General features: G+C 47.3%; 1 protein-coding gene across 1 annotated transcript in view; it reads right to left on the bottom strand.

The window, feature by feature from the left end:
- Window positions 1-6,364: 6,364 nt before the first annotated feature.
- Window positions 6,365-25,120, bottom strand: part of LOC132777155 (uncharacterized) — a 41,945-nt gene continuing 23,189 nt past the window's right edge. The window contains exons 4-7 of the mRNA XM_067468430.1: window positions 23,812-23,853; window positions 22,010-22,128; window positions 19,436-19,798; window positions 6,365-7,335 (exon numbers count right to left, since the gene is read on the bottom strand). Of these exons, the coding sequence (XP_067324531.1) occupies window positions 6,737-7,335; window positions 19,436-19,798; window positions 22,010-22,128; window positions 23,812-23,853 (1,123 nt within the window). The 3' untranslated portion in view covers window positions 6,365-6,736. The remainder of the gene's footprint in view (window positions 7,336-19,435; window positions 19,799-22,009; window positions 22,129-23,811; window positions 23,854-25,120) is intronic.

Genomic DNA, 25,120 nt, shown 5'->3' with positions numbered 1-25,120 from the left:
TTCCCTCCCTCCCAGGACTTCAGTCAGGCAAGGGCAAACCTCTGCCCGTGTTTTGGACGACAACTCCCACAAATGCCCGACTTAAGGTCAAGGATGCATAGATAGACAGATAGAAGCAACAAGTGGATACGCTCCTTTTCGCCCTGTGCACACCACTTCTGGCCTCCAAAGTACGCATGTACTCAAAGCTAATGTGCCATCTAGTCTAATGTGCACCTGAATTTTCAAAATCCTGACACCCCCCCCCCCCCAAAAAAAGCACCGGGATTGTGGCACAGCTGGCTGAGTGTCAGCTGCTGACTGTTCAGCAGTGGAACTCTCTGCCCCGGAGTGTGGTGGAGGCTCCTTCTTTGGAAGCTTTTATTTATTTATTTATTTATTATTTATTACTGCGCTTGTATACCGCCGTTTCTCAGCCAAAATTGGCGACTCAACGCGGTTTACAACTCTACAAACAATCAACAATATTCAGTATAAAAAGCATAAAAACAACATACAATACATAGTATTGGGCCACCAATACAATCCAATGCATCTCTTAACTAGAATCGTAGTCCAATTTCATCGTCCATGATTACCAGTCCTTAATCATAAATTTCTTTGCACCGGATTAACCGAATGCTTGTTTGAACATCCATGTCTTCAATCTTTTCCGAAACACCATCAGCGAGGCGGCTGATCTTACCTCTATAGGGAGGGCCACCACAGAAAAGGCCCTGTCTCTCGTTCCCGCAAGCCGCACCTGTGAAGTGATGCCTCGCACATGGCTTTTAAAGAGAGGCTGGATGGCCATCTGTCAGGGGTGATTTCAATGCAATATTCTTGCTTCTTGGCAGGATGGGGTTGGACTGGATGGCCCAGGAGGTCTCTTCCAACTCTAGGATTCTATGATTCTAGGGCAGAGAGAGAGAGAGTTCCACTGCTGCTCACTCTCTCTCTGTCAGGAAGTTCTTCCTCATGTTCAGGTGGAATCTCCTTCCTTTCCTGTAGTTTGAAGCCATGGTTCCATTGCGTCCTAGTCTCCCGGGCAGCAGAAAGGAAGCCTGCTGCATCCTTCCTTCTTAATCCCTGGCCCTCATCCTGTCTCCTCTCAGCCTTCTCTTCTGCAGGCTAAACATAGAATCATAGAATCCTAGAATCAAAGAGTTGGAAGAGACCTCTTGGGCCATCCAGTCCAAACCCATTCTGCCAAGAAGCAGGAATATTGCATTCAAATCACCCCTGACAGATGGCCATCCAGCCTCTGTTTAAAAGCTTCCAAAGGAGCCTCCACCACACTCCGGGGCAGAGAGTTCCACTGCTGAACGGCTCTCACAGTCAGGAAGTTCTTCCTCATGTTCAGATGGAATCTCCTCTCTTGTAGTTTGAAGCCATTGCTCCATTGTGTCCTAGTCTCCAAGGAAGCAGAAAACAAGCTTGCTCCCTCCTCCCTGTGGCTTCCTCTCACATATTTATCCATGGCTATCATATCTCCTCTCAGCCTTCTCTTCTTCAGGCTAAACATGCCCAGTTCCCTAAGCCGCTCCTCATAGGGCTTGTTCTCCAGACCCTTGATCATTTGAGTCACCCTCCTATGGACACAAGTTCCATGCCTGAAGAGCTCTCACAGACAGGAAGTCATCCTGTGGCTGCAGGGGACCTTCATCAGTGTCAGCCTCGCCTTCACAGAGACAACAGCAACCCCCCTAAGGCAGAGCAGCCACATGAGACCACAACGGCACTTTGTCCAGAGCCTCCCGGGAATCTCTGCCTATGTCTCACTCTCTGCTCTCCCACAAGCAACCTTCAGGCGCATTGGAGGAGGCTCCCCAAGGGCCTCAAGGTCCAACTCCTGTCTGAATATGGACCACGTGCGAGGCATCACCTCCTTGTCCCTTGAGCTCATGTTTTTGAGGCAACTGAATTCCCACACGAATCCTGCCAACAGGACATGAGACAAACATCCGTGGCCGACTGTATTTACTCAAATCTAACGCTCTCCTTGTTTTGGCTAAATTACTTTTCCAAAATTAGGGCACACATTATTATTTATTATTTATTGACTTTGCTTCTATACGGCTGTATCTCAAGCCCGAAGGCGACTCACAGCGGTTCACAAACAGTAAAAACAGTAGAAACAGCAGTTGTTCCATACAAGATATAACAACTGACTTAACACATTATCCATAAATTACCAATAAGCAATTACAATGCACAATTATTACAAAAAACAACCGTACCCAATCTTCTCATCATCCAAGCGTAGTCCAGGTTCGTCGTCCATTGTTCCATTCCTATGTTCCATTACCAGATTGCACTAAATTACTCAAACGCCTGCACAAGCATCCAGGTCTTCACCTTTTTGTGGAATACCATTAGAGATGGTGCTAGTCTAATGTCCGTAGGAAGGGCGTTCCACAGCCGGGGAGCCACCACCGAGAAGGCCCTGTCTCTCGTCCCCGCCAGCCGAGCTTGAGAAGCAGGCGGGATCGAGAGCAGGGTCTCCCCGGAAGATCTCAAAGTCCTGGTGGGTTCATAGGCAGAGATGCGGTCAGATAGGTAGCTTGGGCCGGAACCGTTTAGGGCTTTAAAGGCCAACGCCAGCACTTTGAATTCAGCCCGGTAGCAGATCGGTAGCCAGTGGAGTTGGCGCAACAGGGGGGTTGTGTGCTCCCTGCGCTCCGCTCCTGTTAAAATCCTGGCTGCCGAGCGTTGGACTAGTTGGAGCTTCCGAGCTGTCTTCAAAGGCAACCCCACGTAGAGAGCGTTGCAGTAGTCTAAACGGGATGTAAGCAGAGCGTGGACTACCGTGGCCAAGTGAGACTTCCCACGGTACGGGCGCAGCTGGCGCACAAGCTTTAGCTGTGCAAATGCTCCCCTGGTCACCGCCGAAACCTGGGGTTCCAGGCTCAGCAATGAGTCCAGGGTCACACCCAAGCTGCGAACCTGCGTCTTCAGGGGGAGTGCGGCCCCATCCAGCACAGGCTGTAACCCTATGCCCTGTTCGGCCTTGCGACTGACCAGGAGGACCTCTGTCTTGTCTGGATTCAATTTCAATTTGTTCGCCCTCATCCAGACCGTCACAGCGGCCATTAGATTTAGTCTTAGTGCTGAGCAATAGAGGAAGTTCCTTCAAGAGCTGCACCTGGAGCTCCTCTTTGAGGGATGGCATCTCTAACATAATTGCCATAGACCAATGTTATGCGATCCTGGCATTGAACCATGGCAGTTAAAGTGGATTGGTTCTACAACATGCATGTACCCAAGGTTTTCTTTGCCATTGCTGAAAGCTTTGGTGTTCCAACACAATTGTTTTCAAAGAAGGAATTCCAAGCAGGCAGCAACTCTAATGGCCAAATGACCAAGGGTGCACCTTTCGCTGCTCGCAGTGAATCGGACTAGATGGCCCATGTGGCTTCTTCCAACTCTATTCATCTAGGATACTAAATCCATTTTTTGGTTTCTGGTTATTGAGAACTGGGGTGTGCAGTAGGCTCAAGTAAATACTGCTTATTTATACTACCTAGCTGCCATTCCTTTGTCGATTTCTGCAATCTGGCCTTTCATTACCCAAAGGGGATAAACCCCGAAACCTCTTTCCATTGATACTTCCACCGAGTATTGTATTCGGGACTGGCCGGAGCATCGCCTGGCATCGTTTGCACAAGTGATTTTTCACCACGGAGTTCTAAGGAAGGATATGTGTCAGGTTTTACAGTGTATTGTAATGTAATATAGCTGAGTCATGCACTGCTAATAGGCTTCTATTGGGAATGCTGAGTCATGCATTAACTGTATATAGGGAATCATTTGGGGAATGTGTTCTGGCCTAGTCCAGGTGATTGTGAATGATGCAATCCTGGGTTTGAGTTAAGTCAATGAGTTGAGAACCAATCAGAGATTGCTATGTGTAAAGGTACAGAATTGTATATAAGGAAGTCATGTACAGTGTATTCTCTCTCCTTGTGCTGTGATGCTGTTCGTCAAAGGCTCTATGTAATTGATTAAAACAACCTGTCTGCTAAGACAAGATATAACCGTGTGCTGTGGTAAATTTGTGACATGGATGTTTAAACAAGCATTCGGTTAATCCGTTGCAACGAATTTTGATGACTAAAGGATTGGTAATCATGGACGATGAATTTTGGATTGCGATTCCAGTTACGAGATGCATGGGATTATTATTGGTGGCCCAATAATTTGTATTGTATATGTGTTTTATGCTTTTAAACTGAATACTGTTTTTTAAGTGTTGTAAACCGCAATGAGTCGCCGACTTAGGCTGAGATATTAGCGGTATACAAGCGCATAAATAAATAAATAAATAAATAAATAAATAGTGTCATCTAGATTGGAGGGGAAAACAATGGTAAAACTGACAATGGCTGGGGATGTGCTCAAGTAAAAGGTTCCAGAGTGACTGCAGTTTGTGGGAGCAGTTGACTGAAAATACTGTGCAGGAAGAAGCTACTGGAAAGCACTGAAGTTGTGCAACTGATCTGCTGCTGAATTGTGAAATTAATCTCAACAATATGGCACAAGAGAGCGATGCAGGCTGGACCCGAGGTCCATCTAGTCCTGCCCTCTATTTATTCACAGGCCAACCAACCAATGATAGGCACACCACCTTGGATCCTACTGTAGGCAATGGACACAATCCTGCCGGGAACCTTACACTGGTATTGGTTCTCCCTACAGAGATGGTTGAATAGTTCTCTCACATCTGCTTCCCAGGGAAGGTTGTGCAGCGGATGCCCACTGCAAACATGCACACCTCAGAGAAGAATTTGGTTGCACTTTTAGTTGTTGTTCCTGACTCAGTGCCAATGTTGCCATTCAACACAAGGACTACACAGCGTGATTCCTGTATAATTGCACATTATACTGGATCTGGGCCAATATTAAGCCACCAAAGCCATTGATAGCCACCCAAAGGATTAACCCAATTTTAGCTATATTGTTATCTGGTTGAAAACCCTTTCCACAGAGTCCAATACAGTAGAGTCCTGCTTATCCAACCTACAGTTAGCCAACGTTCTGTATGATCCAACGCAATCTGCCCCAGATCCACAGCTGTTTTAATACATTGTGAAGTTTGGGTGCAAAATTCGTAAATACAGTAACTACTATATAATGTTACTGTGTATTGAACTGCGTTTTTTTTTGTTGATTTATTGTTAAACATGATGTTTTGGTGCTTAATTTGTAAAATCATAGCGTAATTTGGCATTTAATAGGCTTTTCCTTAATCCCTCCTCATTATTATCCAACATTTTCACTTATCCAACGGTTCTGCCGACTCGTTTATGTTGGATATGTCGGGATTAATTTAGTTATGTATGTGTTTTCAATGTGCTTCTATGTAGTGCAAAGATGGATGCCACTGTGAATTGAAAATGCCATGCAGAAATGTTCATACTTTGAGGCTGTGATTAAGTGAACTTGAAAAAGTAAGATAAGGTTTGTTCTTGCTGAGAGCAGAAGGGAGGTGCCAGTCTCAGAAAGAGAAGATAAGCAGATGTGAAGAAGCTTTCGGTTTTTACTAGTTCTTTGTTGTTCTTCCTGAATTGTAGCTTGCTGTAGAAAGACGTGTCTGTTGTATGTACTTAGTAAACTTCGTTTCTTTTATAACTCAAAGCCTGCAGAGTCCTTATTTTGCAACTCAGAGTCTGCTTGATCTAGCATTCCTTCCGCTGGGTATCGTCAATCTCTGACAGGATAAACAAGACTCTAGTGTATTGGCAAGGGCATGACATCCAAGTTGCCAGCCAATGTGACGGCTTGTGGTTGTAAACACCGTAGCTTTAACAGCAGGCTGAGTCAGGAAGCCCTTGTGTTTTATCTGCCCTGTATCCCCAGGCTCCGCCACACGGACCTCACTGAGCCCTGGGATGAGGAAGGAGGAGGAAAAGCACTTCCTTCTCTTCTCGGTCCACATCACATATTGTTTGATAGCCTTCCCTCATCCCTGGCCTTCTCCACGCTGGTTCAACAGCCTCCCTTGCATGAGAAGCAAGGGTAGCCGTTTCGGGGGAGGGGACTGAGAGGAGTGCATGCCCTCCAGCCTGTGTCCCATAAGCAGGTGGCAAACTTGTGGCTCGGTACCCAAATCTAACCCTGATGCCTGTATCCAAATCTGCACTGAGCCTGGTTCCGATGAATCGGCGCACTCCTCCCCTCGGGCAAATGAGCAGGCTGACAGGGCAGGTTCCATGTGCAAGTTGGAAGTCGAAGCATGAGCCTCGTGGAGAAAGACCACTTCACCCTCGGAGGTTCGGGCATGGGGAAGGTGCAGCGCCACCCTGGTTCCTCTCTGCCCTGGCAGGTTTGGGAGGCTGCCTGATTGCTCCCAGGTCCCAGAAAGAAGAGTTAATATGCAAAGCTCTCGGTTCAAACAAGGAGTACTGCTTTATTAACAGCGAACATAGCAACAGCTGCCTCTTAACAGAACGAACGTGTCTGCACAGAACCCCCCCCCCCCCCAGGGTTAATCTTTGGCCCTCCTCTGGGTGTTTGGGAGTTCAGCTCACAGCTCCTTAAGTCCAAACACCTGGAGAGAAGGGCCAAAGATGAGCCATGCCTGATCCATAGGGCGGAGGCTACAGGGAAGGAGTGGCCCAACCAACGCTGGACCTTAGTCCAGGAGGGCAGTCTGGAGAGCGGCACTGAGGAAACCTCCGGATGCTTCATCTCACTGAATGCAAACCCAAGCATTCCCTGCTACAGGAAGGCCAGGGTTTCCCCAAGGGACCCCTCTTCACTTGCGCTTGATGTGGAGGAAGTCCATCAGCGCCTGCTTCAGGTTCTCCAGGAAAAAATCGCACCCAGCGTTTGAGAGGTGCAACCCGCTCTGCTGGAAGAGATTGAGCCTCGAGGCCTTGATGTTGGAATGCGGGATGGAGGCCCCCCCAGCCGCCTCCACGGCCTTCCGCACATCCTCGTTGATTTTGGCCCGGGCCCGGCGGAAGCGCTGCAGGTCCTCCCACGGGGGACACGACGGCTGGTCCAGGAGGAATGACCAAATGAGCCCGATGCCAGGCACCTTCTCCCTGATGCGGGCCAGGTCCTGCCTGATCCGCAAGCTGAGCGCCATGCTGGTCCACTTCCCCAGGTCGTTCTCGCCCAGGTGCAGCACCAGGATATCCGGGGGCAGGTAGGTCTCCAGGTACGGGACCAAGGTGGGCAGCAGCTGGTCCCAAAGCAGGCCTGGCCAGCCGAGCCACTCAATGGTGACCAGGGAGGAGGAGAGGCCAAGCTGGGAGCCACAGAGGGAGGATTCCGCCCTCCGCCTGACCTGGGCAACGAGGCCATGGCCGCAGATCAGGACTCGCCTGGGCCCCCACTGCCGGGCCCCACCTGCAAAAGACACAACAGTGAGAGAGCCACACAATGGAGGCGGGACAAGAAGGACGAGGAGTTTCGTCAGAGTGGGACATGGAGAGACTCTCCAACCAAACCAACCAACATCCTGCTGATAGGAACGAAGAGCTCTGCAAGGGCTCTGAAAGATGCTCGGCTCCTGGTCCATCTAGGCCAATATTGTCAGCCCTGGATTCTCAGATTCAGGCCCTTCCCGCCATCCACCGCTTCAGCTGTTCTAACTGGACATAGGTTGGATCTATACTGTCCTAGTCACAGGTCCAGTATTTATCTCATTTGTTTCTTTCGTGATTTTGTTTCATACTATTCATTCAGATGGAACGCAACAGTACACACCCTTCCTGTTCGGAAGTATCACTGAAACGAAAGGTAAGTGGGAACGGTAACCGTTTGGTTGGCTGATTTTCGGCGCTCAGCTGTAGGCCCTGGCAGGGAATCAGATGCTAAGCTGTAGGACCTGCCAAGGCTGACATTCAAGCACGCCAGGAGCTCTGCCTACATGTCCTGGCAGGGCCTAGAGCAAAGTGAACCAGGTGCTCAGCTGTAGGACCTGCCAAGGCTAACATTCAAGCACGCCAGGCACTCTGCCTACATGTCCTGGCAGGGCCTAGAGCCGAGTGAATCAGGTGCCCAGCTGTAGGGCCTGTCAAGGCCAACATTCAAGCACATCAGGCACTCTGCCTACAGGCCCTGGCAGAGCCTAGAGCTGAGTGAACCAGGTGTTCAGCTGTAGAACTTTCCAAGGCCGACATTCAACCACGCCAAGTGCTCTGCCTACAGGCCCTGGCAGAGCCTAGAGAACCAGGTGTTCAGCTGTAGATCTTTCCAAGGCTGACATTCAACCACGCCAGGTGCTCTGCCTACAGGCCCTGGCAGGGCCTACAGCCGAGTGAACCAGGTGCTCAGCTGTAGGCCCTGCCAAGGTCGACATTCAAGCACGCCAGGCACTCTGCCTACATGTCCTGGCAGGGCCTAGAGCCGAGTGAATCAGGTGCCCAGCTGTAGGGCTTGCCAAGGCCGACATTCAACCACGCCAGGCGCTCTGCCTACAGGTCCTGGCAGGGCCTAGAGCTGAGTGAACCAGGTGCCCAGCTGTAGAGCCTGCCAAGGCCGACATTCATGTACGCCAGACGCTCTGCCTACAGGCCCTGGCAGGGTCTAGAGCCGAGTGAACCAGGTGCTCAGCTGTAGGGCTTGCCAAGGCCGACATTCAACCACGCCAGGTGCTCTGCCTACAGGCCCTGGCAGAGCCTACAGCCGAGTGAACCAGGTGCTCAGCTGTAGGCCCTGCCAAGGCCGACATTCAAGCACGCCAGGCGCTCTGCCTACAGGCCCTGGCAGGGTCTAGAGCCGAGTGAACCAGGTGCTCAGCTGTAGGGCTTGCCAAGGCCGACATTCAACCACGCCAGGTGCTCTGCCTACAGGCCCTGGCAGGGTCTAGAGCCGAGTGAACCAGGTGCTCAGCTGTAGGCCCTGCCAAGGCCGACATTCAAGCACGCCAGGCGCTCTGCCTACAGGCCCTGGCAGGGCCTAGAGCCGAGTGAACCAGGTGCTCAGGTGTAGGGCCTGCCGAGGCCGACATTCAAGCACGCCAGGCGCCCTGCCTACAGGCCCCGGCAGGGCCTACAGCTGAGGGAAGTGTAGGTTGCTTACCTGTAAACATGGTTTCCCGAGTGACCACCTGTGGATTTGCACCTATGGTAATTCTGCGCGTGCGCACAGGCAGCATCGGACATTCTCGAGACTCCAAAGATCCGTTAGCTAAGCCACGCCCACCTCCGATCACATAAATAGCCCTCAATGAAGCTACCGGTCGGTTCTTCTGCCGCAATCTGCAGACAGAAGTCCTGAGGCATGATGCTGCGGGGAGGATGGGCAGGGTGTGCAAATCCACAGGTGGTCACTCGGGAAACCATGTTTACAGGTAAGCAACCTACACTTTCCCCTCATGACCACCTGTGATTTGCACCTATGGTAATAGACTAACGAGCTGCTAACCTTGGTTGGAGGGCGTAATGCCACTGCCGAAAAAAGGACTGTTCTCCCGAAGGCGGCATCCCTCTTAGACATCAGGTCCAGCTTATAATGCGTCACGAAGATCAAATGTTGGAGAATAAGTACCTCCCTGTTTGTTTAAGTAAAACATTACCGTGGTGTTGTCCGTGACTAGTTGGACAGTTTGATTTGTAAGAAGCAACTGGAAAGCTTTCAATGCTTTTTCTACAGCCTGTAGTTCTAATAGATTTATGTGGAACTCTGATTCTTGCATGGTCCACACACCCTGGGCAGTTAGACCTTCCACGTGAGCACCCCAGCCCCTGAGCGAGGAGTCTGTTGTCAGAACTATTGTTGGCTTTGGTGTTTGAAAAGGTAGGCCAGCACAAACATTGTGTTGTTCCGACCACCACAGCAGAGTTCTGCGTAAATCACCCGGGAGGGAAAATTGGGTGTTGGGCCCATGATGTAAAGGTTGGAAAACTGACAGGAACCATGATTGTAATGGTCTGAGGTGTAACCTCGCATGTGGTGTCGCCCCTGTGGTTGATGCCATGTGGCCTAGTAACCTTTGGATCTGTTTTACTTTTACTCTTTTTTGTCTTAATGTTTGAAAAATTAAGTTTGTAGGTTCTGGAATTGGTCGCTGGGCAGGAATGCCTTCTGCTCTTCCGAATCCAACAGTGCTCCGATGAATTGAATTCTCCTCATCGGGGTGAGATGGGATTTTTCCCAGTTCACTATCAGACCTAGGGACTGGAGAAAATACAATGTTTTGCTAATGTCAGATTGTAACCTTTCCCTAGAATTAGCCACCAATAACCAGTCATCAATATACAGGTAAATTGTTACCCCAGCTGTGCGAAGATATGCCGCTATTACGGCCATACACTTCGTGAATACTCGTGGCGCTGTTGCTAGCGCAAAGGGGAGCACCTTAAACTGATATGCCTGGTTGTCAATCATAAAAGTCAGGTATCTATGATGTCCTTCATTAATTGAGATATGGAAATAAGCATCCTTCAAATCCACCGTTGCGAACCAAACATTTTTATTTAGTAAAGGCAAATTTACTTTAAGCGAAACCATTCTAAACTTCTTTGGTATGATATACTTATTAACATTACGCAAATCAAGAACAGGGTTTCTCTTCCTGGATTGATCATATGTCGCTACTTCATCTGAAGTATCTGATATGTCTATTTGCTCCGATATGGGTGCATCAGAGTTAACATAGTGTTCTGCTACAGAGTCATCTGGCATTGCTACGTCTCTTGATGTTGATGGCAAATTCCTGCCTGTTCTCTGTACAATGGGCTCATGAGACATCATGCCATAATTGTGTGGGATATTGGCAGTCTGCCAATGATATGGTGGTGGAGGTCCACCATAAAATATGGGTCCTTGAGGAGTCATCTGCCAGAATCCCCCTTGGGGGGGTCCTTCTCCACTGTCTCTCCATGACCTGCCTGATGAAAGAGAGTAACCTCTAAGCCTCCTGTCTCCTTTTGACAGGCTTCTTTTAGTTGCCTTGCTTCTCCCCTTTCGGTATTGTTTCCTTGCCCTAGAAGGGGAGGAGTCAGAGGAGAAGCTTGAGGAGGAGCCTGAGCCGAACGCTCCCGGCGCCGATGCCCTCCAGACTTTGTCTCTCTATCGGCGCGGCGCGAAGGGGCTCTTGCCCGGCTTCGCACGGAGCGGCCGCCTTCCACAGCTGAGGAGGGGCCCGGCGCCTGGGAGGATTCTTTGGAAGAAGCTTGAGCAGGCTCCTCCCTTGAAATTGTTGCATGGGCAATGGGAGGCGCCGGCGCCGACAGCGTCGGCATCGGGGGAGTGGTTTGGCCCTCCTTAGCATCTTGCGCATAAGCTGTGCGCTGTTTAGGCGAGCCCGGCTACATTTCTCTTCGGGAAGTATGCGAAGGCGTGGAGCCTTCTCCCGTTCCCATTTCTTTTAAACTTGTTGGCCGTTTAGGCTCAGCTTGTGTTGCTGGCTTATTGCCTGGATCATGAAGCAAGCGAGTGGCTTTATTTTTAATTTTTTTAACCTTCTTAGGCCGTGCCTTCGCTGGAGCAGAAAACGACGACTCAGGTAAGTTATTTTCTAACGATGCACTCGCGTCGCCATCTTGCCGCTTCGTGAGCATTGGAGGGAGGAGCGCCCGCTCATAAAGAGCGGCTTTAAGGCGAATCTCCCTCTTCTTCCTCGTTTGAGGGGTGAAGAGTTGGCATATATTGCATTGTTGGAGCATATGACCCTCACCAAGGCATACGATGCAGAGCGAGTGTGCATCATTGTCTGGAAAATTAGCCTGGCAAGCCGTACAACGCTTGAAGCCCGTGGTGTGAGACATTACTAAAATTGAAGATCTCACAATTCAGGCCTTACTGCGTAGATCGATCTATGATAATTGGAAGAAACGAGTCTCAGTATCCAGCTGCCTGAACTTGCGGCGGTTTAAAAGAACTGACCGTTAGCTTCATTGAGGGCTATTTATGTGATCGGAGGTGGGCGCGGCTTAGCTGACGGATCTTTGGAGTCTCGAGAATGTCTGATGCTGCCTGCGCACGCACGCAGAATTACCATAGGTGCAAATCACAGGTGGTTACGAGGGAAAACCAGGTGCTCAACTATAGGGCGTGTCAAGGCCGACATTCATGCACGCCAGGCGCTCTGCCTACAAGCGCCTCTCACTCCCTGTGCTTCCATTGGGATGAAAATATTCATTTTTTCCCCGGACCTTGGATTAAAAAGTTCATTTTGAAAGGCGTCCGGTTTTGGGAGAGGTGCTCAAAAACGAAAACGGGGCCTTAGGAATGCAACAAACCAAAACGGATCGTAATTCTGTCTTCTGTCCTGTATCCCAGGATCTGATCCCATATTGTCTGCTTTGAGCTGGATTGTATGAGTCTACACTGCCAGATAATCTGGGATCAGATCCTGAGCCATAGGGCCATATGGGTCTATTTTGACTTGGGATTAGCACTTGGGACCTTTTGCAGATGGAACAGCGCTCTGCTACAGAGGAAACCATCTTCCTCTAGGGTGGAGCCACACTGAAACCACCACAGATCATACTGAATGGCAAATGGAAAGGATGGATGCCAGCCCTGGGAATATATCCCTTTGCTTGTCCGCAAAGGGATATATTCCCAGCACAGGCCAGGCAAAGGAAGCCAGCGCCGCTCTCTTCCAGTTCTGGACTGGAATTGGGGGCAGTGGGAAAGGGGAGGTGGAGACAGACGTCTGTGAACTAGCTCCAAAACAAGACGTCCCAAAAATATTGGTCCACGCCAAAAGCAGGGCAGCTTGATGAGGAAGCAGAGGCCAGCGCAAAGGCTCAATGTCCCCCAGACGCCAGTTTAGGATTACATGTTTCAGGTCACTTTGCAGCAATGGTTGCCTGCGTCCCCAAAAGCCCCATCAGCTGCCTAATCTCTGAATGAGGTATCAGTAAGAATCCCACCCTTCTTGTTGTGTGCCTTCTGGTCATGTCTGACCAACAGCAACACATGCGCCAGCTGCGCCCCTAACTTGGAAAGTCTGACCTGGCCACGGTGGTCCACGCTCTGGTTACATCCCGAATAGATTACTGCAATGCACTCTACGTGGGGTTGCCTTTGAAGACTGTTCGGAAACTTCAACGAGTCCAACGGGCGGCAGCCAGATTGCTCACGGGAGCATCGTACAGGGAGCATACCACCCCCGTTACGTCAACTCCACTGGCTGCCGGTCCAGTTCCGAGCACAATTCAAAGCTCCGGCCCAGCTTACTTGTCCGAACGTATCTCCCTCTACGTTCCGCCTCGCAGTCTAAGATCTGCCAGGGAGGCCCTGCTCTCAGTCCCACCAGCTTCACAAACGAGGCTGGTGGGGACAAGAGACAGGGCCTTCTTGGTGGTGACCCCCCGCCTGTGGAATTCACTCCCCAGTGAAATTAGATCGGCGTCCTCCCTCCTTTCTTTCAGAAGAAAACAGAAGACGTGGTTGTGGAACCAGGCTTTTGGCTAATGGATATAACGGCACCTGAACAGTGAATTGGACCGGACGGTTGTTATAATGGAAATGCCTTTACGATTGGATAACTAATGTTATTTTAATGTATTGTATGGTTTTATTTTGCTTTTATAATTGTAATTTTTGCAGCATCGAATCGTTGACATTGTGAGCCGCTCTGAGTCGCCCGGCGGGGGTGAGAAGAGCAGGGTAGAAAGGCAGTAAATAAAAGTAAATAAATAAACAGGTGATTCCTGGTGACTACAATGATTGTCTTCTGGCAGGGCATCTTCAGAGAGGCTTGGCCTGGCCTTCCTCTGATGAAGGGCGAGTAAGCAAAGGTCATTCGAAGGGATTCCCTGGCTGACAAGGGGCTTGAATCACAGTCAAATGCTCATGCCGGCTCTTCTGATTCCATGCTGCCCCCCTTTGTGGGGCAAGGGCCCTTGTCTGCTCAAAAGCACCCACCAAGGTGGCCTGCGCTTGATGTACAGGGTCCATCGACCAATCAAAATTAAAGGACCAAATGTCAATACGCTTGTCAAAGAGATGAAAGTCATCATCCGCAGAAAGGGGTTCTATTGCCCTGTTTGAGAAGAGGCACCGTGAGGCTCCCCCCTCTCTGCCCCATATGTCTGACACACAGAGAGATGAAATAATAATAATAATAATAATAATAATAATAATAATACTGCTCTATCTCCCTGATGGGGACTCAGGGCAATTTCCAAGTAACATCGCATGAAAATCAGCATTAGGGACTCTGCTTGAAGTGTTAGGTCACTTCCTTTTGTCCATCTACTCTTTTTGTTTCTCGTCTGCACTGAGAAGTTGCTTCTTCTTTCCCAAGTCTGTCATGTTCCTTTATTACCATTTGTTTGAGAAGTGAGTCCATTTGGCAATCCTCTCTAGGCGCCAAGTTGGCTGATTCACACAGGCTTGAGTGTCAGCATCAGGGGCTCTTCCACCAAAGTTAGCTAACTCGTTCTTTTCTGTATCTACTCTTTAATCTGAGATGTAGGATTGCCATCAACTTGAATACAAGTATTTTTTTTAAAAAGTTTTTTTGAACCTTAACAGGGATTAGGTGCAATTGACACTTAGAATGTATTCTTGAAAGCTTTCATGGCCGGAATCACTGGGTTGTTGTAGGTTTTTTCGGGCTATATGGCCAGGGTCTAGAGGCATGCTCTCCTGACGTTTTGCCTGCATCTATGGCAAGCATCTTCAGAGGTTGTGAGGTCTGTTGGAACTAGGAAAAGGGGTTTATATATCTGTGGAATGACCAGGGTGGGACAAAGGACTCTTGTCTGCTGGAGCTAGATGGGAATGTTTCAACTGACCACCTTGATTATCATTTGATGGCCTGGCACTTGTTTGGTGTGGCTTGTTGGTGCCTGGGACAATCACCAGAAAATGAACAAAATCTGGCTACCAATATTAAAAAAAACTCTAAAATTACAACAGCAAAGCAACAGAGAGGAAACAATGAGGGATATCTAATCACCTCTCAACAAAAGATTGCCCCAGGCACCAACAAGCCACACCAAACAACTGCCAGGCCATCAAATGCTAATCAAGGTGGTCAGTTGAAACATTCACACCTAGCTCCAGCAGACAAGAGTCCTTTGTCTCACCCTGGTCATTCCACAGATATATATACCCCTTTTCCTAGTTCCAACAGACCTCACTACCTCTGAGGATGCTTGCCATAGATGAAGGCGAAACGTCAGGAGAAAATGCTTCTAGAACAGGGGTCCTCAAACATTTTAAACAGAGGGCCAGGTCACAGTCTTTCAAACTGTTGTAGGGCCAAATTATAATTTGAAAAAGGGTTTTGCAAACTGCATGTATCTTATTTGTAGTGCAAAAAAAAACACCCACTTAAAAACAATACAACAATTAAAATGAAGAACAGTTTCAACAAATATAAACTTATTAGTATTTCAGTGGGAAGTATGGTCCTGCCTTTGGCTGATGAGATAGGATTGTTGTTGTTGTTGTTGTTGTTGTTGTTGTGTGTTTTCAAGTCATTTCAGACTTAGGTTGACCCTGAGCGAGGGCCAGGTAAATGACCTTGGAGGACCGTATGCGGCCCTCAGGCCTTAGTTTGAGGACCCCTGCTCTAGAACATGGCCATATAGCCCGAAAAAACCTACAACAACACAAATAAATAAATGTTGGCATTCAATTTTGCCACAGCTATGTTGGAAACAGCTTGGAGTCCCCCCAGGGGTGAGAAAAGCAGTATATAAATACAGCAAATAAAGAAATAACCAGAGATTCCTGCGGTTCTCTCCAGTTTCCTCCCATAACCACATATATACATATCTGACTATTTATTTATTTACTATATTTATTTACTGTATTTGTATACAGCCCTTCTCAGCCCTCACGTGGTTCAGGGCGGTTTACAGAGGCAACGATTCAATGCCCAAGAACATCACAAAACATTTAAAACATTAATACATAGCTTAAAACCAAACAGAAGTAATAAAAACATAAGCCATTTGCGTCTTCTAATTAAAAACATTATCCGCCTCATTGTCCAGTGACTATGCCACTTTCTACTCTACTAAAGAGATCAATTATTCCTACCCTGTAAACGACTTTACGTCCAGGGCCCACAGCTCAATAAAAGCAGAAGCGAAAGCACGGTGCTGCCAGCAATGGCCAAATGGACCTGTTTGGGGCAAGTGACCACGACTGCCAGGCCAGTGTAGCAGTGTTCCTCTCCATTTCCAGCGGCCCCACGCCAGCACTGAGGAGCCAAACCGGCCCTCCTGAGCAAAGAGGCCTCAGGCACTGATGCTCAACGGCCATTCGACTCATTGCCCCACAAAACACTAGTTCCAGAACATGTGCAGGTGGCCCCTCAATTGACCAGTTTTGGTGCCATTTTCCAACTCAGTCAAGAACTGGATGCAAGCTTTTGCCCCCTGATTCCAGAACCCTCAGAGCCTCCTTGGGTTTGGCCCAGATAGAAAGAGAGGAGTTCATTTAGTAAAATGTAAACAAATCCTTGGAAAATACCCCATTTGTAAACAACTAGGAACTGGCCAAGAAAGACAACAAGAAGTGACACCAGTGGGGCCAAAACTGGTCCCTGGTTTCTGTCCCCTCATGACCCCGTTCCCATCCATCCTAAAAGATCTCATTTCCATACACAGTCTGCACAAAGAGGGTTATGCTGTAGAGAGTGATATATTTGAACAAATACCATATATTCCGGCATATAAGACGACCCCCAACTTTTCCAGTTAAAATATAGAGTTCGGGATGTACTCGCCGTATAAGACTACCCCTCTTCCAACACACACCAAATAAAAATTTTAAAAGCATCAGATTTGATTTCCATATGGTAATTTTCCTATTCCTGTCCCTCCTTCTCTGCCTCTCAGATGTCGCACATGCGCACTTGCACCGCTTCACTGCCGTCTTCTGGAGAGAGATCTGAGAGGCAGAGGAAGAGGGACGAAAATAGGATACAAGGGCGGGCCAGACAGGTAAAAGAGGTGTGTTTTTCTGGGCCCAAAACCACCCTATCTCTTTTTTCCATATCCCGGGCACCCCAGACGCCTGCAGCTTGCTCCGCCCTTCACTACACCTTCCTGGTGAGGCGCCCCTTCACCTCACCATCGGGACCACATGAAGTCCACGAATCCTGATGAATGGATTTTCTTCTATCGTACTTGTACAGCGTCGCCCTTAATGCTTTCATACAGTCGCTGCATACGGCAGGGACGTGGCCACTGCCGCTTTTGAGCCCCCCCCCCCCACAATATGCAGCAACCACAGATTCTCCAATCCGATTGGAAGTTTCAGCACCTGCTCTATAAGGCTACTCCCGGCATATAAGACTACTCCCACATATAAGTTAGGACATTAAGATAGTCTGGGGAGGCCCTGCTCTCGTTCCCGCCGGCTTCACAAGCATGCCTGGCGGGGATGAGAGACAGGGCCTTCTCAGTGGTGGCCCCTCGGCTGTGGAACGCACTTCCTGCAGATATCAGATCGGCCCCCTCCTTGCTGGCATTCCGGAGAAAAGTGAAGACCTGGCTGTTTGGACAGGCGTTCGACTAAGCAGTGCAATTGATTGATTAGCGGAACATGGAATAATGGATAACGAGACTGGATTCTGATTCTATTGACGAGATCTGATGGATGTGTTATATTGATGTATTGTTGTATTGATGTTTACTGTTTAATTAACTTGTTATGTTATTGCTTTTAAATGCTCAATGATCTTGTATTGTGTATACTGAAACTTTTGCTGTTCACCGCTCAGAGTCGCCTAAGGGCTGAGAAGAGCGGTATAGAAATGAAGTAAATAAATAAAAGACGACTCCCACATATAAGACGACTCCCACGTATAAGTCCACTCCCACGTATAAGACAACCCCTGACTTTTGAGAAGATTTTCTTGAGTTAGAAAGTAGTCTTATATGCCAGAAAATACGGTAATTAAGTGCAGGCAGTCCCCAAGTTATCAACAAGAGAGATTCAGCAGGTTTGGTTTTAAGTTGAATATATATGCAAATCAGAACAGAGGCATTTTTAAACTGTGACATACACACACACACACACACACGAGCTTTGGCTAGGATAGGGAAGGATTAACACCCTTGTGGTGCTGTAATTGTTGTGGAAACAGAGACTGGAGGTAAAGCTTTGGTGAAGACCCCTTTCCCCAGGATAATAACTCTTCCAGGAGTGGATTTCCCTTCCTTTGAAGGGGAAGATTTATCTCACTTCCTATTCTCTCACCCCTGTTCTTAACTAAGAATTGTTTGTAAGTTGGATGTTTGCAACTTGGGGATTGTGACACAGCTGGCTGGGAGTCAGCTGCATTAAGATCACTACTGACCGAAAGGTCATGAGTTCGAAGCCAGCCTGGGTCAGAGTGAGCTTCCGGCCAATTTGTGTAGCTTGTTGTCGACCTTTGCAACCCGAAAGACAGTTGCATCTGTCAAGTAGGAAAATTAGGTACCACCTATGTGTGGGGAGGCTAATTTAACTAATTTACGAGGCCATAAAAAATCTCCAGCAAAAAGCATGCAGGGAATGCGGAAAGTACTTCATCAGTGTCGCAGATGGACGGTGAAGCGACAGCTCTCCTGGTGGTCAGAAAATTGAATGTTAAACAGCCTCTGACTGTCTGTCTATATGTGTTGTGTGTCTATGGCATTGAATGTTTGCCATGTATATGGACATGAGTCCCCTGCGGGGCGAGGAGAAGGGCGGAATATAAATACTGTCAATAAATAAATAAAATAATAAATGCATATGTACTGTCAGGATTATTTAGGTATGCATGTGTGTTTTTCAATGTGTTCCTATGTAATTCAAGATGGATTAAGATGTGTTTCAAGATGGATTCTATTATGTCGTTCAATTGTGTATTAGAAATACTGTGAGAAGCAGAGAAAATGTAATCTTGACAGAAGTGGCTGTGGGAAGTAGGAGGAGGATCCGGTTGCAGCCGGAGGTCTGATAAGCAGGTGTTCTGAAACTGTTTATGCTGTGCTTTGTAGTTCCTGATGAATGCCCGCTAAGAATGGACGTGTGTAGATGTGCTTAGTAAACTTTGTGTTATTTGCAACCGTAAAACTGCAGAGTCCTGATTTTTGGAGTCCTGCGTCTGTTGATCTAGCAACCGCTTCCCCCAAATTCTGACACGTACATCTATGAATACTTGTGGCTTGCTCTTGGAGGAGGCAGGCCAAGCACAGCTCTCTGTAGGCTGAGAAAATTGGGGGGAAGGAAGAGTCCCCCTCCTAGACACACGCTTAGACCTACACAGGTTTCCTGCAACAGAAATCCATTCATAGAATCATAGAATCAAAGAGTTGGAAGAGACCTCATGGGCCATCCAGTCCAACCCCCTTCCAAGAAGCAGGAATATTGCATTCAAATCACCCCTGACAAATGGCCATCCAGCCATTTGCTGTGTGTCTATGGCATTGAAGGTTTGCCATGTATACGTACACTGTAATCTCTCCCTGAAAGCGAGTCTGAAGGAGAAATCTAACAGAGAGCACGCCTGTCCTGCCCCTCAGTGCCTTGTGGCAAATCCCTAGGGCTTTCTCACCTGATGGAGAAGGAGGGATGGTCTCTGCCGCCGCTTCTTGCTTCACGTCACGGTTGCTCGCAGAAGTGCTGGGCTGTGGGGCCAGAGTGGCCGTACTAGGCTTGGCCTGTTCACTTGCGGCTTCCTTGGACGACAAGACGGTTTGCACCACCTGCGTGGCCACCAGCTGCATCATGGAGACTAGGCCCAGGGACAGCGCCGCCGAGTCCAGCTGCAGGGACGGCAGCCCAGCTAAGCCGGCCGCCCCGGTTCCTCCGGCCTGGAGCGCTGACATGGCCTGCGAGACGCTTTTCTCAACCAGAGAATTCAGGTCGGGAGGCTGAGGGTCAGTCTTGGGCTTGGTATGAGCTTCTGCAGGAGGCACTGGAGAGGAAGGAGAAAAGGGCTCACTCAACGCTGACCGGGACTGGCAGGATTTCTCTGGGCACAGCTTCAGCGACTCCTCCATCAACCCTGCCCCATACTCCCTAAAGCAGTGGTTCTCAACCTTCCTAATGCCGTGACCCCTTAATACAGTCCCTCATGTTGTGGTGACCCCCAACCATAATATTGTTTTTGTTGCTACTTCATAACAGTCATTTTACTACTTGAGAACACAGAAATGCTGGACCACTCTCACAACCACCATGTCAGGCTACACAGAGAAGCCATTGAAATCCACAAGCATGTGGACAATTTCAACAGAAAGGAAGAGACCATGAAAATGAACAAAATCTGGCTACCAGTATTAAAAAATTCTAAAATTGCAACAGCAAAAACAGCAGAGAGAAAAACAGGCAGGGACATCTAATCACCTTTCAAGAAGAGTTTGCTCCAGGCACAGTCAGCCCATTGTATGCTAATCAAGGTGGTCAGTTGAAAGATCCACACCTAGCCCAACTTACAAAAGCCTTTTGTCTCACCTTGGTCATACCACAGATATATAAACCCCTTTTTTCCCCAGTTCCAGCAGACCTCACTACCTCTGAGGATGCTTGCCATAGATACAGGCGAAACGTCAGGAGAAAATGCCTCTAGAACATGGCCATGTAGCCCGAAAAAACCCACAAGAACTGAGTGATTCTGGCCATGAAAGCCTTCGACAATACATTTTACTACTGTTATAAATCATAATGTAAATATCAGATATGCAAGATGTATTTTCATTCAGTGGACCAAACTGGGCACAAACACCCAATGCACCCACATGTAAATGCTAGTGGGGTTGGGGGAGGATTGATTTTGTAATTTGGGAGTTGTAGTTGCTGGGACTTATAGTTCAACTACAATCAAAGAGCATTCTGAACTCCACCAGCGATGGATTTGACCTCACTACCTCTGAGGATGCTTGCCATAGATGCAGGCGAAACGTCAGGAAAAATGCCTCTAGAACATGGCCCTATAGCCCGAAAAAACCCACAAGAACCTAGATTTGAACGTAATTTGACGCACAGAACTCCCATGACCAACGGAAAACCCTGGAAAGGTTTGGTGGGTATTGCCCTTGAGTTTGGGAGTTGTAGTTCACCTATATCCAAAGAGCACTGTGGATTCACGCAATGGTGGATCTGGACCAAACTTGGCACAAATACTCAATATGTGCAAATGTGAACACTGGTGGAGCCTGGGGAAAATAGACCTTGACTTTTGGGATTTATAGTTCATTACAATCAAAGAACATTCTGAACTCCAACAACAATACAATTGGCTCAAACTTCCCACATGGAATCCCCATGACCATCAGAAAATAATGTGTTTTCTGATGGTCTTTGGCGAACCCTCTGACACCCCTTCGCGACCCCCTCAGGAGTCCCGACCCCCAGATTGAGAAACACTGCCCTAAAGGCACAACTGGCTTTTAAGGCTGGAACACTACATTCCCTGCCTCACAGACCTGGAATCCAAGCCCTTCCAAAGGGGGTTTAGGGAGGCTCCTTCTTTGGAGGCTTTTAAACAGAGGCTGGATGGCCATCTGTCAGGGGTGATTTGAATGCAATATTCCTGCTTCTTGGCAGAAGTGGGGGTGGACTGGATGGCCCATAAGGTCTCTTCCAACTCTTTGATTCTAGGATCCTATGATTCTAGGGAGCTTGGAGGATCCTAAGAGGTAATGAGCCAAAGGGCGGCCAAAATGGGCAAATGCCTGGAAACCACAAATCCCTCTGAGAAGATGCCCAAAGGACTGGAGAGGTCCCCTTTTCTCAGCCCACTTGGAGGAAAGTGGGCTGAGAGAAGGGGACATGAGAGCCTCATTCAAATATATGAAAGGAGGTCACATTGAGGAGGAAGAAAACTTAGAATTATAGAATCCTAGAGCTGGAAGAGACCTCCTGGGCCATCATCCAGTCCAAGCCCATTCTGCTAAGAAGCAGGAATATTGCATCCAAATCACCCCTGACAGATGGCCATCCAGCCTCTGCTTCAAAGCTTCCAAAGAAGGAGCCTCCACCACACTCCAGGGCAGAGAGTTCCACTGCTGAATGGCTCTCACAGTCAGGAAGTTCTTCCTCATGTTCAGATGGAATCTCCTTCCATCTGAAAAGTGACCTATGTACACCTGGTCAGTACTACTCGGACTTTGTCTCCTTTGCTTACTTTCCCTGCGGTGCAGAGGGCTCCTGGATCGTGACCGAGGCGGCTGCATGTCTTGGCCGGAGCTTGAATGCGCTGGACTGGAACTGTCCAGCCATTGACTTGGAGCCTGGTTTTCATATCTGTAAATGGAAGAAATTGGGGAAATAGTGATTTTTATCTCTCTCATTTAATATGAAATGAAAAGTATGATCCAGTATGTTACCTCCGGGAACCTGAATCAGAGACTACTTGGGTCAGAAATTTAAAACTTCAATAGAGTGAAGACAGAGGGGAGCAGAAGACAGTTCCATCTTGTCTTTACTAATAATATAATATAGTATATTGTATATACATATATTTATAATATTATAATGTAATACAATCTAATACTAGTAATAATAATACAATATTATAATGATATATTTACATCACATGTAATATTACTAATAATATTACAATATAATGGTATAGTGCAATATAGCAACATATAATACTGATATTGTACTATGCTAATAATCAATCTATATATATATAATATATAAATAATCTATCTATAAATATATATAATATAATATATATATAAAAATGCTCTGTGCATAAGAAAAACAAAAGAACCCATGAACGAAATCCCACCAAATTTGGCAACAAAACGTCTCACTACACAAGGAGTGACCATCATTCAAAAAATTTGGGAGTTGTAGTTGCTGGGATATATAATTCACGTACAATCAAAGAGCCTTCTGAACTCCATCAATGATGGAATTGAACCAAACTTGGCACACAGAACTCCCATGACCAACAGAAAATAATGGAAGGGTTTTGGTGGGCAATGACCTTGAGTTTGGGAGTTGTAGTTCACCTGCATCCAGAGAGCACTGTGGACTCAAACAACTTGGCACAAGCACTCAATACGCCCAAATATGAAGATGGAGTTTGGGGGAAATAGACCTTGACATTTGGGAGTTGTAGTCACTGGGCTTCACAGTTCACCTACAATCAAAGAGTGTTCTGAACCCCACGAACAACAGAATCGGGGCAAACTTCCCACACTGAACCATGACCAACAGAAAATACTTAAGGCCATCCAATCCAACTCCCTTCATCAGGGCAAGAAAACGTAATCAAAGCCTTCCTAACAAAGAGCCATCCAGCCGTAGATATAGATAGATAGATATGATTCACACACAGAGAGAGATATAGTCTCACAGATTTGAAAGGGACCCTTAATGAAGGACAATGATATGTTGCATGTTCCAGAGTAGACAGACCAGACACTCTCCACATCAACACTGGCAAAGAAACAACAAGAAATACTTTTTACCCACAAGCATAAAGAAATTACATATATTAGAAACCAACACTTTCTCATTACTTTATTTTTCAGATCAACAGACTGGGCCACAGCAACACCTGGCAGGGGACCGCTAGTATATATATATATATTGTATGAAAATATATCTTGTAAGCCGCTCTGAGTCCCCTTCGGGGTGAGAACGGCGGCATAGAAATGCCGTAAATAAATAAATAAAATAGATTATTTAACAGATTTGAAAGCAGATTTTTAAAAAGCCAAATAAAGATATGGTGTTTTCATAGAATCCGGCGACAAGAAAGCTCAAATTCTCCCATCTATGTCCCGACTTAAAATTACAGCAAGAGATACATCTGCATGGATTCTACTGGTTTTAACTGGAACACAGCCTGGAATTTGTTCAGCTTTCTCCCAGCACAGAAAGACAAGTGATTCTACAGACTGGAATATAAAGCCTACGAGAGTTCAATTCTTATTTATACAAGCAATCACAATGGAATTGGAAACTTGCCTGTTATTGAAAGAGGTTTCTTCTGGCTTCCATTCAGGGTATCTGTTTGGAAAACAAAGCTGTCAAAGAATGGTCTTCCAATGTCAGCCTGCATAGAGTCCTTCCTCCTCTTACTGCGGCAAGTAACTAAAACTGAACTTTCTCTCTCCCCTAATTGTCAAAGTGTTTTTGAGTCCCGTTCTCAGGAAACATAAACTAAGTGGTTGATTTTAATTCTCTCTTTCTGGCAGCAGGCAAAAATCTTTCTATTTAGGCACTCTTCAGCTCAAAGAGAAGGGCTTTTTAAAGGGGGTCTTGTACTGTCATCTTCGCCATTGTGTTTTAAATGGTTGTAAACTGCTTTAGGTTCATGTTTTGCTTTCAATTTGTTTTACTAGAAATTGTCTCAGCTGCACCTATGTCCCAAGGTGTCTTGGGTCCCATGTTGGGGGAGAGGAAAGATAACTATTTAAATGCATTAGTAAACAACACATTTTATTGTCGAAGGCTTTCATGGCCGGAATCACTGGGTTGTTGTAGGTTTTTTCGGGCTATATGGCCATGGTCTAGAGGCATCCTCTCCTGACGTTTCGCCTGTATCTATGGCAAGCATCCTCACCTCACTACCTCTGAGGATGCTTGCCATAGATGCAGGCAAAACGTCAGGAGAGAATGCCTCTAGAATATGGCCATATAGCCTGAAAAAACCTATAACCCACAAACAACACATTCTTACAACTAAGGCTGCTTCTATATACTGCAGAATGATTATGGTCTGCCACCAAGGCTAAATGGCATGGAATTGTGGGAGTTGTTGTATAAGGTCTTTAGCTTTTCTGCCAAAGAGGGCTGGTGCCTCATCAATTACAACCGCCAGTTTTCAAGAGCATTGAGCCTGGGCAGTAAACGTAGTGTGCTTTGAATGCAATTGTCCTGCTTCTTGGCAGAATGGGGTTGGACTGGATGGTCCGCGAGGTCTCTTCCAACTCAATAATTCTATGATTCTATGAAATTGCATTCATTCTACAGTGTAGATGCACCCCAAACCAACTTCAGAAAATCACAAGGCCAACAAAACCATCACCTCTTGAAGCCGAATGCAATGAGGTTGACCTCCTGAAGTGGAACTGCCCACAAAGGAACTATTATAAACCTACCAAAGGAGAGCTCTCAACACTTGCCTTGAGAGATGACGCAGTAAGGCATTTATCATTAACCACTGTGCTCACTTTAAGCCAAGCATGGGTAAACTTGGGCCCTCCAGGTGTTTTCAACTTCACTCCTACCGGCTGTTAGGAATTGTGGGAGTTGAAGTCCAAAACACCTGGAG

Source organism: Anolis sagrei, chromosome 5 (genome assembly GCF_037176765.1).
Source record: "Anolis sagrei isolate rAnoSag1 chromosome 5, rAnoSag1.mat, whole genome shotgun sequence".
Lineage (NCBI taxonomy): Eukaryota > Metazoa > Chordata > Lepidosauria > Squamata > Dactyloidae > Anolis > Anolis sagrei.
This window is presented reverse-complemented; position numbering and strand designations above follow the sequence as displayed.